This window comes from Synchiropus splendidus, chromosome 18, assembly GCF_027744825.2.
Source record: "Synchiropus splendidus isolate RoL2022-P1 chromosome 18, RoL_Sspl_1.0, whole genome shotgun sequence".
NCBI classification, from domain to species: Eukaryota; Metazoa; Chordata; class Actinopteri; order Syngnathiformes; family Callionymidae; genus Synchiropus; species Synchiropus splendidus.
In genome coordinates this window covers 4,621,054-4,635,154 of record NC_071351.1, presented here as the reverse complement: position 1 = coordinate 4,635,154, position 14,101 = coordinate 4,621,054, and the positions used below count along the sequence as shown (strand labels likewise).

The window sequence follows — 14,101 nt, the reverse complement described above, 5'->3', positions numbered from 1 at the left end:
CCACCACTAGAGGCGCTGTTCAGTGAAAGCGTCACCGAGTAGGCGGGCTCACGCCCGGAAGTGATAACAACCTGCTCGGTCAGTCGGGGAATGAATTAGTTATTGTCAGACACCGGCTGCGGGACGATGTTGGAGGTCGGAGGAAGCCACTTGCTTCAAGACGACGCTGAGAATGACGCCACAGAAGATGGAGTCGCGCCGCCGGCTCCTGCCGCGTCAGATCGATTGAGCCCTTCCCTGAGTAACGGAAGGAAGAGCAAATTGATTCTTCACGTGGACCTGAATGAGACGATTTTGGCGTCTGACGAGGCGTTGAGTCGCAGGACGGTGGCGTCTCTGGACTGCTTTCTCGCCACTGTCACTTGGGGCACGGTGAAGCACGGTAATAAATACTCGTCAGTCCTTGAAAAAGTGGGAAGCGCTGTGTGTCGGGTTTATTAGGGATGTTCCCCCAAAAACAAACCGAAACAAAACAGACAAAAAACATCGCTGCTGCTGTTCTGTAAAAAAAATAAACCTGACTTATTCGACTAGTTTTCCGCCAGCTGAGGTTTCGTCCTCTGGACAAACAGAAGAAATCCTCGCCAACCATCAGAGAAAAGTGGAGAAACGTCCTTTATCAGTCAGGGGGTGATTTTTGAAAACGAATGAGTGCAGTGACATCACGAAAGACCCTTAAATAGTGACATGAATTTGTGTGTGTGTGGTGACATCATGCAGATGTTCTTTGGAGACGACGTGACTTGATAAAGTAATGCGACCAGTGTTGTGGTTCATGCGTTTCACTTTTTGCGCAGCCAAATCATTTGTTGACGGTCCCTTGACAGAAGCGTCCCGTCTGAGCAGTTTTACGAGATCGACGCGGTTTTTTTTCATGTTTTTATTGCCTTTATTTTTCCCACAATTGGGAAATGATGGTTGTTATCCTCCTGTGGAAATGAGGGGATAGTTCTCTTCTCCTTCAGCGATTATTATTAATGCTGTTTATTCACGTGATTCCTAGCGAACCACGTGCGGTTGTCCGCATTCCTGAAACTTTTAAATATTGGTGTCATCACATTTCACGCCTCTGCAGGAAAGTGGGAGTGGCTCAGTGACGCGCCGTCTCTTCATCCACCATGCGGGGGCGCTGTGACCTACCACAGCCACCACAGGCAGGTGCACAAGTTCACCTCCAACGCTGGGAAGCGTTTCCGCGGCGTCCTGGATGAGCACCTGAGGCTCCTCCGCTGGCCCGAGGGCGTGAAGGTCAGCTGAAGATCCTGAAGGTGCCGGCCACGGCTGACTGAGTCTGCTCCCCGCAGGAGGACAAGGAGCTATGCATGAAGGCCGAGGACGGACATCTGTACCACTGGATCCTCCCGTCCTTCTTCCAGCTCCTCCAGGACCTGGTGCGGGAGGGACGCGACTTCGCCGTGGTCTTCCGCACCTTTGGGGTGGACTTGCCTCGAGTCCTGAGTGCTTTATCCCGATCCGTGCTGGAGGGCGCTCACCCCTTGTTCCCTGATCTCCCTGACCTGAAGGTGAGGTCACGCCGCTCTGAGCGTGTGCGAACATGGTGATGTATAGTACGTGGGGCTTGTGTTTAGGAGCAGCTGCGCGTGAACCCAGCTCAGGGAAAGATCCGCTGCAGCCCGAAGGGAGTCGCTGTGACGCGAGGAGAGGAGCGTGTGTCCAGTCGCGACGGGGACCGAAGCTTGTACCAGTACTTCAGCTCGGCTGAGGGGCTCGGAGGCTTCCAGGATGATTACAACTGGTATGTGCAGCATGTGACCCGGCCGACAATAGGCCTGTGTGGGGTGCTAATGAGGAAACGGCTTGCACGTCCACTCGCATTAGTCCTGGTGAACCAGCTCACTGTTCCCTCCGTGGCCAGGTGGACAATGAACCGCAGCACCGGAGGGAAGCCGCTGTGGGTCGACCCCTTCGATCAGGACGTCCAGCACATCTTCCTGGACGACAACATCCGACTCAGCGACAAGGACAGCGTGGTGAATGCCAAGGTAGCCACGCTGAGCCGCAGAGGCGCTGGTGTCGCTCTGTTTTCACGCAGATGTGCGCTGTCTCTCAGGTTTTCACAGACCCTGGTGGGAGTGACACTCGGGAAGCAAGCGTCCCCGAGCTGTATGACATCTCCTTGATCCAAATGGACCTCCTGCAGGCCATTTCTGACCCCCACTACTTCACCAAGCGCATCCACATCTGTGAGGAGAACTACGCCAGGAACGTCCAGCAGGTGGCGTAGGCTGCTTCACCCCTCCCCCCCCCCCGTGATAGTATTTTGAGCAATGAAGACCTCAAAAAAGTACTTATTGAAATATTTATATTATTAAAGGAATGGAAGAAAAGCAGTGTTTTGCTCTGATCATTTTGAATGAGATTTTAGAACCTTGAACCTTTTGTATTCGACAGATTACAACGACTTTTACTCGGGAGTTACAGCATCATGACGTGGTTTTGTCTGCACTTCACCGGGCAGTAAACATGACGCTACCGCCACCAACTGGTTAGGAATGCTAGACACGCATTCAAAGGCCGCGTCGCCTTGAGGGCGCTCGATATCCAGGTCCGTTAGATGCGTCACTAAAATCATCATGCGGTCCGTCACTGAGATCACGTGACTATTCGCAACTTTGCATGCAGAAAAGTCAGTTGTATACATGCGAATTAAATCTTAAGGTTGTATAGGAATGTAAAGGTGGATTTGAGTTCAAGATTGTATTGAAAATAAAGGTTTTGCCCTGCGAGATACATGAAGCACTGATCAATATGTACAGCAGAGGGCGACATTTCCATTTAGGTGCTGAACTGAAAGCAACGAGGAATATTTTCTTCCAACATCCCTCCACGTTTACAGTTTTATAAAAATCAGTTGAAACATTTGAACATGAGTTAAAACATGAGTTACAATAAGTTAAAAGATTAAACAAATACGCAAATAAGTTGTTGGTACTAAAATCAAAAACAAGTCAATTTAAGTATTTAATTAAATATGAACGGATTTTGATACAAATAGTTTTCAAATGTGATAAACGAAAGCAATATTGAATGAATAATAATGAAATAAATAAAAAGAGCTCCGTCCACTGAAAGTGCAATTCAATGAGTCGGCGGCAGGGGTCGCCACATACCAGCCGTTTAAAAAAATCAATGGCGCCACAAGTTGGAGCAGTGCGGAGGCAGCGCAAGTGCGGACCTTAGAGGGAGGAACGAGTTAATATAACAATTCTTGCTGAACCCAGTTGCTATGGTTTGCCGACTGTTCAGACCAGGGGTCTCTAACAAAAGGGGCCGCGGTGGGAGCAGGTCTAAGTTGCGACCAATAAGGCCGAGGCAGGTGTCGGAAGTCACAGGTGTCACTCAGGTGCTGCTTGTTTCAGCGGACACCTGACCCGTTCACCTATGTGTGATGCGCCCTCCGAGGACCGGTCGGACACCCCTGGTTCAGACTGAATAAATGTCACTGCACATCCTGCAGCGTCACCGGCTTTTTTCCTGGGGTAAAAGCTTTTGGATTTTCAGCTCGTAAACCTCCACAACACACCCGCAGCGCGCAGCAGATGCGCTCGCCTTCCCGGCACCTCCAGTGAACTCTTTGGTTCTGGACTGAAGCAGCTGCCAGGACTCTCATTTGGACCTCTTCTAAAGTAAGCGGAGCATTTTGTAAACGAAGGGAAGTGCGCGAGCGAGCCAGGGGCGGATAATTGAATGGTCCTGAGAGAGGATCATCGCGCCGAACACGAGGCAGATGTCTGGAGCCCTGCGTCCTGCAGGGTGTGAATTGGGCTTTATCTGACTTCATACGATGATCGCTGTTTCACAAAACAGAGAGAGATTCTTATTCCAAGAAGCGCCTGAAGTCAATTGAAGAATAAAGACCAGACGTGTCTGGGATGAACCGGTTTCTCCGTAAAGCCCTGCGGCCACCCCCCTCTCTGTCACCGGGGAACTGCAGTCGCTCAGGGAAAAATGGGGCGTTCGAGGCAATACATACGGGATGTGACACGTGCGCTGCGTGTGAAACCTGATGTTACGGGGAACAAATGAGAGATTAGGCGGATCAGAGCGGACGCCCTGGTGTTTCCTTCAAGTTAACGAGCGACTTTATAGTCCGTTTGCGTTTAAGGATCACAGCGGCTTCCAAGGACTTGACACGCTCGGTGGTCCAGACTTCACACCCACAAACACAGAGCCTTCCTTCTGGGGATATTGGCAACAAACCACCAGTGCTGACTCAGGCAGAGGATAGTAAACACAGAAATGACGGGCTGGTGAGGCTTCATGAAACAGTCGCCTCACATTAGAGATCAGCAGGTGGCGCTCTTGGTTTAAAACTGAGAGAGGTTTCATTGGAATGCTGGTTCAAATCCAACGATTTGGGAGTAGAGAGTGCCCTCTAGTGGCTCTCTGAACCATTGTTTCATGAAGCCTCATAAGAGCCCATGAGCTCTCTGGAATGTTTCCAGCTATTGTTGTTGTCACCTCCGCATCATGTGTGGAGGACAAGTGTTGATAGTTAAATCCAGCATTAGCGCCTCCCTTCCCCGGCCTCATACGGCTGTAGAAGGTTGAGGTCATTTTGTGCGTTTGTGATTGAATTATTTTGAAGCCCCTCAGTGAGGGTTAGTGAGTCAACACCTCTGCTGCCAAGAGCAAGTTCATCCTGAAAATGCTGATGCTCTGACTGATAGACCGTGTGGCTGCCACACAGGAAGAAGGAAACGGTTGCGAGATGGTGAAAAGCTTCTGCTCGGTGTTGTGATAAGACCACACCAACGGCTCCATCGCATCACTGCATGTACAACACAAACACGTTCAGTGAGTAAATGAGTTCTGCTTGCAGTTTCAAGGTTTTTATACTTCTGAAACACAGGGTTTGTTTGACTTTAATATGCTCAACTGCACAGGCAAAATATGTTGATCCTCCTCAGTCAAATGTGTTAAACATACTGATGAGGCTGATGAAGCTTCATGAAACAGTGTCATCTTCAGAGCCCACTAGGTGGCGCCCTCTGTTGTAAAATCTCATTTTACACCACTTTTAAACTGAGAGCGCCACCTACAGAGCTCTGAGAATAAGGACACTGTTTCATGAAGCCTCATCAGCACATCACTGTTATTGTTGGACAAACAAATGACTATTTAGCTTATTGTCATTTAATAGAAAGAGAAAACTGTTTCAAAAAGAAAAAAAAATGTACTAATACAGTCATTTCTTTTTGCACAGTTGTGGCTCCAGAGCAAACCTTAATTTTTACAACAGCAATATTGTGTCCATAAGGCTGAAAACTATATCTTGTTTCTCATTGGATTATTAAACTTGGGTTCAAAAGTCAGACCAATGAGAAACAAGCACAGACTTATTGTGTCATCACAAATAATATTATTATTATTTCTCAGTGAATCGTGGTGGAACACATCGACCCAACAAAGCTCTGGTGGAGCAACGGTTTCGATGCAGCTGAGAGCAACATAGTGGTGATATGAAGAACATGGATCACAAGCGGTTGATGTTTGTTTCATGGGGTTTTTGTGGGCGTTTTTTTTTTCTTGTTCTCACTTTTGAAGTGGAACCAGCATGTGGAAACGTTTGCGACTACACCGGCAGGGCTTCATGGAGAGAGATGAGTGTGGACATGTCACAGAGAGGAGGATATATGTCTTGCTTTACATGGCAAATCCGTGAGAATGAGTTTCCCAATTTGGACAAATATCAGTTTTAATCATTTGTTTTTGAAGTGAATACGTGAAGTTTCTGTTGTGGAAATATGTAAGAGAATAGTTGCTGCCTGAAAATGTCGACAGTTTTGGGGGATTTCAGTGAGTAGAGGAGATGTGAATGTGTGTGCAACAGTGAAGGAGAGCATGTTGACACGAGAGGAAATGTCCCCATCAGACAGCAGCACAAGCTCAGGGAGGATCATCCTTCATGTTTCCAGCCCTATTATTGTCTTCCAGTTAAAAAAGGAGCTTGTCTCCGGCCCATCCCCGAACCACAGAGTCATGTTAAATCAGAAGCCTGCAAAGAACCGCTGGCTGCGGCGGCGTTTCTCAAGCCGCTCGCTCCCTGGTCCAGTCAACGTCTCTCTGTCATTGTGGCCGCGCTGCGTGGAGATGAACGGTGGAAATTACAGTCGCGGAACCCAAAACAAGATCTCTCTATCTCGGCTACAGAGGATGAGGATGGTGTTCTGAGGATGGTGTTGGGGCCAGAGTGGCCTTGCTCAGGAGCACTTTGTCAGAAATACAAACAGCTCACGATAAGAGGAGAGAGTTTTTAGGATTAGCGGTGGACAGGGGCCCATCAAGCGCTGAGTCATCCTGGAGCAAGACTCAGCAGTTTGAGAGGCTTCAGGCAGACAGGCACGAGACACTGCGGTAATTACACTGTTGGTAGATTATTACAGTCTGAATGTTGGTCCCACAACTTGTGTGTCCTTGTTTGTGACCAGGTCCCATCCAAAAATTTTTCACTTTATTCTTAGTGATTTTTGGGTGAAAGAAAAGCCTCTCACCAGAAAAATGTGCCTCTTAAATGGATATGGGTGAATAAATCTGCTTCATTTATGAACAAAATGACAAGTTTTAGTATTTATTGCGCTGCTAAACATTTATTTTTTTATTCCGTTGCGTTTAGACTCGCATCACATAGTGTTCATTTAAAACGCCTGTGTCGGCAAAAGTCGCAGCAATGTTTCGAGGTGTATGCAAGTGTTCTTCAGAGGAAACAAACGCAGTGGGAGGGGTGGGGGAGGAAGGAGCGGTGGGCGTGACGTCATGGCAGAGTGCCCGTCCATGTTTAGCGGAGAAGTTTGAGAAGAGCCTCGACTAACTAACTTTCGGCGCCTCGGAACCGCGGCTGCTCAGCCACCTGTAGCGTGAGGACTTGTCAGGAGCGTGTGTTGCCAGGTTTGGAGCCCTGTTTTAGGCGCTTTCAGGCAGAAATGTGTCCTGACATCGGAGGTCGCCTCAGCCTGCGGCGAGTCCTCGTGTGCCGCTTGTAACGAGAGAGAGGAGCGACGCGACCCTTTGATGGACAGCGAAGGCTCGTCCCCGTGTTGATCGCGATTCCTGGCGCGTCCAGTCCAAACCACCTGGCGGTCTCGCATGAGCCCGAGCCAGGCAGCGGCGAGGGCTCGGGGGCTTCAGGATGAGGATGCCCAGAGGAGGACGCCTGCTCCTGGCGACGTGCCTCTGCTCGCTCTTCCTTCTGGTGCTCTACTTCCAGACGATCACGAAGGAAGGTAACGCTTCTGCCGAACCGACTGGCTTCGATGTAGATTCTGTGGTTTAAAAAAACGACTTTTCGACCTTGACGTTTAAAGTTATTTGACTTAAAAAGTTGGTTGCTGTCAGGTTGGTTCAATGAATGAAAGCGCATGTGCGATATGAGGCATGAATAAGGTCACTGTGAATGGTGGAATGTTTTGAAACCCCCCTCCTCCTGCAGACCCCCTGCATTCCTCCGCTTCAACCCCGCTCACCCTTTGTCTCCTGGGTAAAAGTGCCGTCTCGTTTCGGGGCGCATGTGTTGGTGATTGATGTGCACTTGGGAGAATGGTCCCGGAGAAAGCGCTGTTTTCCATGCGCGCAGAGGAAGAGTCAACATTTTAGGCCCGATTTCATGTGGAGTCATTTCTCCACAGTTGGAAGCAAAGATGTAAAAGGGCTCGCGTCAAACCTTTTATTGTTGTCCTTCAGAATTTAAAGCACAACTTGTGAAATGACCCAGATTTATAAACAACACTCCTTGTATTAAAAGTGAAGCTTTTTCTTCCTATTGACTTGGCACACGCCTGTTTTTGAGTGTCATAACATAAAGAATATTACAGGATTTTTCAAATGAATTAAACATTGATGTTTAAAATGGAACTAGCTCCAACAATAATCCAACATTTTAGCGCTCTATTTTGCGTGTATTAGGTGACTGAATGTAAACAAAGTGTGTGTCTTTTTTTTTTTTTGGCTTCCTTCAGTTTGTGTCTGGTGCAGTACATCAGTTAAAGTGAGCAGATGAGCGATGATGCTCAGGCCTGCAGACGGAGGTGGACGCCCCCTCTTACCGTCCTGCCTGGGCTTGTCTGTTTTACGGCTCGGCCACATGAGCGGTGTGCTGGAGCCACATGACAGAGTCACGGATGTCAACGCGGCACAAGCTTCCTCAATGACTGTATCTAGTCCAGCTTTGAAACCAAACTCTCCTGTTTACTTGTTTGGCCTTGTCTTTCATTACATGTCAGCGGACTGAAGTGGGGAGGCGTGTCGTGTTTTTAAAATGACAACTTTGATTTTGGGGTTTCATTGTGCCGCACTCCTGTAGAGATTTAGAAGCTTGACTTCACATCCGTACGACCAGTTTGTGAAACTCGTACATGCTTGTTTTGTTCTTCAGAGGAGCCCAGGAGTTTGGCGATTCAATACGCCGAGCACAGTCCACCTGTATTTCCCAACGAAGCTCACGAGAAAGGAGAGATGTTATTGTTTAACTCTCTTTGTTGCACTTACTCTGGCAGCATGAGAGGGTGGTCCGCAGGGTAGAAGTGGTTTCTGCTGGGCTATGATAAACGTATGAATCACCTGCTGTCACATTTATTGGTGCGAGTGTTTATCACAGCACTCTGGAGGCGGCAGCACTGACGAAAGATGAAGTGGCTGTTAAAGGTTGAAATGACAATATTGGCATGGAACATTAAAAACAAAACATTTTTTCTGAACTTTAGAATTGATTTCTCCGAAAATGATGTGGATTTTCTTCGAGGATCTGAGCCTCAGTGCTTGGGTTTTGTCTTGCTCTGACAGCAGTGTCCAGATGGTTCTGCTCTTTACTCTTGTCACTCCTGCATGGATCTGTATGAGCTCCACTGTTAGCTGAGTCTGACTGGTGCTGGAGGTTCTCATCCACTGGAAGCCGAGCACAGATCTGTGAAAGTGACTGATGAATGTGGCCCACACACAGAGTCCCGGTTCTTCTTCTCCTTCATTCGGCCCGGTGTTTATAACCAGTCTGGGGTTAATGGAACTGTGTTAGTGTGAGGCAGAGCAGCCAGGGCGGCTGTGTCGGTGACTTCCTGTTTGAGTGTGGACCATCTCTCTGGTGTGATGTCAGGACGACACATGTTTCTCATATGGACACAAGTCCATGTCGTGAACATGAATGTGGGTCCAGTCACTTCCACAATTGAGCTGGGAACACGCATCATGTGATCAATACGAACTGAAACTTCCTTTACTTGTGAAAATATCAGAAACTTTACAAGTCTTGCGATTGTTCAACAGACTTTTAAGTGTTTTACACTTGAATATGACTTGTATTTGGTTGTTATTTTGATCACAACTGAAGCGACTTGAGCTTCACCACATTGGAGAGTCAGCGGTTTGGAAACGTCTGCACTGCAGTGATGCAATGGCCTCGGTGTGTTCCACTTACATGGCTGGTTTCCTTTTAACACGAGCGAGGACTGTACTTCCACTTCATTTACTGAGAAAAGAATCAGTGAAGGGGAAACTCAAGCTCCCATTCAAACCAGACCAGACTTGCTGAGTGTCGCCACATCGATCAGTGTGGACTCTGAAAATGAGGATGCTAGTTTATTAGCCCATTGCTACCGATAACCATAGCTATTAGCGACATACATAGAATGCGGTATCATATAAGCTGTTATTGGAAAATAACATCGAATACGACAATGAACAGGCCTTTAATCCACACCAATCCACCATTTTCAGTTCCCGAATTGGATCCGTTTTTGCGCTTGGTTACAGAGTGAATGCATTTTCTAGCACCGTATCGGTGCGGACGGCTAATCTGCAACGTTCTGAAAACCACAACTCTCTCATAACTCTGTGTCCTACAGCGTAGTCGGCCATTATTACCTTACTGTGAATATGAACACAAACTCTTCAGCTATCTTGTGTGTAGTGAGCAGGAAGTGTCGCAGTGTAGCGGCCTGAACCGTGGAGGAGCCCGCCCTCATCCTGGTGCCGCTGTGGTGGCTGACCACAGATGCGCTCGCCAACATGCGAAACTCCGTCCTCAGTTCGACACGACTCATGATGAAAGCACAACCTTGCCGTGAGCTTTGTAACGCGACAGACCTCGCACTGCGCTAATGCTTTGCTAAGGTGATGAAGCCGCATTTATTCACAAGTGGGCTGGTGGAGAGGCATCAAGGAAATGTGATGTGTTGCAGCATGAATCAGCTGTTTCTGGGTCCAGACGGTCTGACCATGTAGCTCAGTCAGTGCCTCCTGACCTACATAGCAACTTCCTCAGGAAGTTTCCTCGACAGTGAATGGAAGCAGAGAGGCGCTTGTACCTGACTGCACTTTTATTCCCATGAAGTCCTGGTCCCTGGCAGACGGAGACGGGGTTTTGAGGGTGGAACTTGTGGCACGTCCTGTCGAGCTTTTAGCCTGGTCCAACACCACGTCTGTCTGTGTGTTCTGATGTGCTGCCACTGATCCAGCCAGTGGAAATTGTGGATTATGAAGGTTCCTCTCCGCTCCAGCCACAGGCTCACTTCTTTCCGTCTTCTGTTTATTTTACCGCTCACTCACCAGCTCCTGGGATGTTGCGGCCCACAACAAGCTGATCAAGCTCCTGGGATGCAGCAGGAGAGCGCGGCTATAGCTTATAAAAGCTAATGTTTTCCACATGACGGCAAGCGTCTCCGCGCTCCAGCTGTGGGCTCCATGTTTAAAGCTAGCCCAGGCATTGTTTGGCCACATGTGCAAAACAAATCACTGCTGGCTGGAGACGCCGTCAGCGGTGAGGCCCGTGAGGGGGAAGGTGAGACGACACGCGAGACACCCGCCCACCTTTATGGGCTCCCAGTCTGGTTGGGTGACGTGTGGAGTGTCATCATGAAAGAGGACTTCTGGAAGTGATTTGAAGAGGGAGTCCTGACGTGGACCCGGCAGGAGAGCGAGGTCAGGAGATGACGTGATGATGCAAGCCACCTCAGCTCAGTGGTGTCCAATCTCGAGGAGGTCCAGGACCAAAAAATCTTCATCGAAAATAATGACAAAATAAATAAATAAAAAGGAAAAATTAATGAATAAATAATGTATTTAATCTGTTACATGAATTCGGTGGCACTTTTGCTTAAATGTGAAGTGAGCTTTCGTTGAAATAGGGAAAGATTTCAGAGCGGAGAGTACCATCTGGTGGGCTCTGAAATAAAGACACAGCTTCATGAAGCCTCATGAGCCGGTCACTAGCTACAGATGCTGTCCGTTCCTCCTCAGACAGTGGACTATTGAGCTCAGGTTGGGTTTGTTTTGAGGTCCATCTGCTAGTTTGGCTCCCTCTCAGCAGATGATGCGGTGGAAGCCTCAACACTGCAGCTTCCTGGTTGAAGCGTGCTGTCTTCATCAGGGCGGATATGGACAGCAGCTGCTGCTGTGGGCGCCTGTGGAGCGAGCTTGTTCAAGCTCTTCTCTCCTCAGACCGAGTTGACTCACCACCGCTGAGTCTTCTGTCCACAAGGATTGTGATTTGTAAGTGAACGGAGCGTGTTGTTGTGTTGCAGAGCCTGAAACCAAGAAGAGCAGCAGCCCAGGGAAGAGCAGGAGAAGTCCACTGCAGAGCCTGTACAGAGGAGACCAGGTCAGAGCCCTCGCTTGTTGTGCGTTTGTGTGAGTCACCTCTCTCCGTGTGTGACTGATGATGCCACTAAAATGAGCGAACCCTCACCCAATTTCCAGGCTTCTGCAGCTGCTAGTGTGGGATCTGTGGCGAGTTGAACACTGAACATTTTCATCTGAAAATGAGCTCCAGGATTTGTATTGGTGTCAATGGGTCAGGAGGGTGGGACTGGCTCCACGTGTCTGAGGCTCAAACACATTCTGAGAGGTTGTTCATCACAAGGAAGTGTGTCGACAAAACTGTGATGCAGCGTTTCAGTTAGTTTTCCGGGCTGCTTTCTCTCACTGTTTACGTGCTTTTTAAGGATTCCCCCTGATGTTTGATGACGAATTGATGGAAAACCTTGAGACTTGTGAAACATGTTATTATACAGACCTACAGAGGAGGAGCGTGGCTGCATCTCAAGCTCTGAATGGTGTCTGGAGGTGAAAACATCAAAGAGCTATAAGCCGATCAAATAGTGGTGAAATTCTGGAGTTCCATCATTCATTTCCAATGGGGAGCTGTAGGAAACTAGTGATGTGCCGATGAGGCTTCATGAAACACTGTCCTTATTTTCAGAGCTCAGTAGGTGGCGCTCCCAGGTTAAACATGGTGAGTATTCATTGAAATAGTTGTTCGGAGCAGAGAGTGCCATCTAGTGGGCTGTGAAGATGTGGACACTGTTTCATGAAGCCTCATCAGCCCCTTCAGTAGAGGAAACCGGGAATATTTCAGGAATCGTCTGGAGTCGTCGCAAGGAAAACAGAATTATGGATGGTTTTGCTGTTCTAGTACATAGTAGTGCTCTGAAGCTTCCCCTACTGTCGTTGCCATGGCAGCAGCCGCCGGAGCTGCTGGCGGCTCACGGGCCCCTGAGGGGCCGGCGGGAGCTGCTGGAGCAGGCGTGTCTGAGCCACACCAGGAAGCGGCGGGTCCTCTCCGCGGACGACCTCAAACACCTCATCGTGGACGACAAACACGGGCTCATCTACTGCTACGTGCCCAAGGTGAGGAACACGGTGAGCAGCACCAGGACCAGGCCGCGCCTCTGAACCTCTGCTCCCGCCAGGTGGCCTGCACTAACTGGAAGCGCGTCTTCATGGTTCTGACCAGCGACGGCCGCTACACTGACCCGCTCGCCATCCCGGCCAACGAAGCCCACGTGGCGGGAAACCTGCGCACGCTGTCCCAGTTCCCCGTGGCCGAGATCAACCGGCGCCTTCGCAGCTACCTCAAGTTCATCTTCGTGCGGGAGCCCTTCGAGCGGCTGGTCTCCGCGTACCGCAACAAGTTCACCCGCAGCTACAACACCGCCTTCCACAAACGCTACGGCACCAAGATCATCCGCCGGCACCGGCCCGACCCGGACAAGCAGGCGCTGGAGAACGGCAGCGACGTGACCTTTCTGGAGTTCGTCCAGTACCTGGTGGACCCGCGGACGCAGCGGGAGGAGCCTCTCAACGAGCACTGGGAGCGCGTGCACTCGCTCTGCCACCCCTGCCTGATCCACTACGACGTGGTGGGCAAGTACGAGTCCCTGGAGCCCGACACCCAGGCGGTGCTCAGACTGGCCGGCGTGGACGGCGCCATCCAGTTCCCCACCTCCGGCAAAAGCACCAGGACGGACGGCGACATGGCCGCCCGCTTCTTCAAGCACGTCAGCCCCTTCTACCAGAAGAAGCTCTTCAACATGTATCGCATGGACTTCCTGCTGTTCAACTACACGACTCCGGAGTATCTCCGAACTTGATCCTTCCCCTTTGCACTTTTGTTTCACAACTACTCGGCAGGAGCGGAGTCGGCGGTGACGGCGCGCGAGCGTTCGCTCCAGCCACACAAGTGAAGTCATGAACACAGATTTAAGGTCAAATTTCAGTCTTCTTTTCTCCTTTTTTTTGAGCGACACCAACCTAGTATTTCCTGGTTAAAGTTTCAAGGCTCCTTCAACATGAAGACATTCATGACCTGAAGATGTTCAAAACATGAGTTTAGACTCGTAGTTGGAGCTATAATGTCAGTACTGTTGAGGTGAGTAGCAAGTCATGCCTCCTGAATCCCTGATCGGATTCTGATTTATCTTTTGTTTTGGGTCGACTGAAGCAACAACCGCTGTGTGTCCAGTTGTACTGAGCCAAGACTGAGAGGAGCAGGTTCTCCTCAGGCGTCCCGGTGAAGGGGGGACGGGGTGGCGCCCTTAATTTATGTGTGTCAGTGCAAGCCAGGTATTTATTGTCGTGTGTGAAATACATTTTATGACAAACCCCTCTGCTTCTGGCTGTTTTGTCTCAGGTGTGTTGGCGCTCTCCGGGCCTCCGCCAGCGAGTGTGTGCTCAGGTAAACGCTGCACAAACATAGCTGTGGTCAGCGCTGCTTCAGAGCCGCCCTGTGCTCCTCACCGCAGCATCTCTGGCTCTGTGTATTCAGCCTGACTCTCAAACACAGATGGTAGAAGAAGCTAGCATGGATTTTAAT

At 49.5% G+C, this 14,101-nt stretch overlaps 2 protein-coding genes across 5 annotated transcripts; both read left to right on the top strand.

The window, feature by feature from the left end:
* Nucleotides 1-47: 47 nt before the first annotated feature.
* On the top strand, nt 48-2,433 carry si:dkey-32e6.3 (uncharacterized). Of its 2 annotated transcripts, none has more exons than XM_053850000.1 (6): nt 48-382; nt 1,076-1,248; nt 1,305-1,523; nt 1,596-1,756; nt 1,877-2,003; nt 2,072-2,433. In XM_053850000.1, the coding sequence occupies exons 1-6, from the start codon at nt 127-129 to the stop codon at nt 2,243-2,245; spliced, it is 1,110 nt and encodes a 369-aa protein (XP_053705975.1). In that variant the 5' UTR covers nt 48-126; the 3' UTR covers nt 2,246-2,433. The 2 variants fall into 2 exon arrangements, with proteins under 2 accessions (XP_053705975.1, XP_053705974.1); XM_053849999.1 differs by having other exon boundaries at nt 1,590-1,756; nt 2,072-2,430.
* Nucleotides 2,434-6,797: 4,364 nt separating this feature from the next.
* Nucleotides 6,798-13,860, top strand: LOC128749748 (carbohydrate sulfotransferase 11-like). 3 transcript variants are annotated; one of them, XR_008412985.1, is made up of 5 exons: nt 6,798-7,244; nt 11,532-11,608; nt 12,469-12,636; nt 12,699-13,657; nt 13,730-13,844. XR_008412985.1 is itself a non-coding variant. In XM_053849654.1 (4 exons), exons 1-4 carry the CDS (start codon nt 7,151-7,153, stop codon nt 13,377-13,379), a joined length of 1,017 nt encoding a protein of 338 aa, XP_053705629.1. In that variant the 5' UTR covers nt 6,798-7,150; the 3' UTR covers nt 13,380-13,860. The 3 variants fall into 3 exon arrangements, 2 of the variants coding, with proteins under 2 accessions (XP_053705629.1, XP_053705628.1); XM_053849654.1 differs by having other exon boundaries at nt 12,472-12,636; nt 12,699-13,860; XM_053849653.1 differs by having other exon boundaries at nt 12,699-13,860.
* The last annotated feature ends 241 nt before the right edge of the window (nt 13,861-14,101 follow it).

What these genes read in the sequence shown, in the direction of transcription:
- si:dkey-32e6.3 (XM_053849999.1), top strand. Translation starts at nt 127, where the DNA reads ATGTTGGAGGTCGGAGGAAGCCACTTGCTTCAAGACGACGCTGAGAAT. An exon ending in TTCCAGGATGATTACAACTG is followed by an intron (nt 1,757 to 1,876) that starts GTATGTGCAGCA and finishes CTCCGTGGCCAG; the next exon opens with GTGGACAATGAACCGCAGCA. An exon ending in ACAGCGTGGTGAATGCCAAG is followed by an intron (nt 2,004 to 2,071) that starts GTAGCCACGCTG and finishes GCTGTCTCTCAG; the next exon opens with GTTTTCACAGACCCTGGTGG.
- LOC128749748 (XM_053849653.1), top strand. Translation starts at nt 7,151, where the DNA reads ATGAGGATGCCCAGAGGAGGACGCCTGCTCCTGGCGACGTGCCTCTGC. An exon ending in CCAGACGATCACGAAGGAAG is followed by an intron (nt 7,245 to 11,531) that starts GTAACGCTTCTG and finishes GTTGTGTTGCAG; the next exon opens with AGCCTGAAACCAAGAAGAGC. An exon ending in GCCTGTACAGAGGAGACCAG is followed by an intron (nt 11,609 to 12,468) that starts GTCAGAGCCCTC and finishes TTGCCATGGCAG; the next exon opens with CAGCCGCCGGAGCTGCTGGC.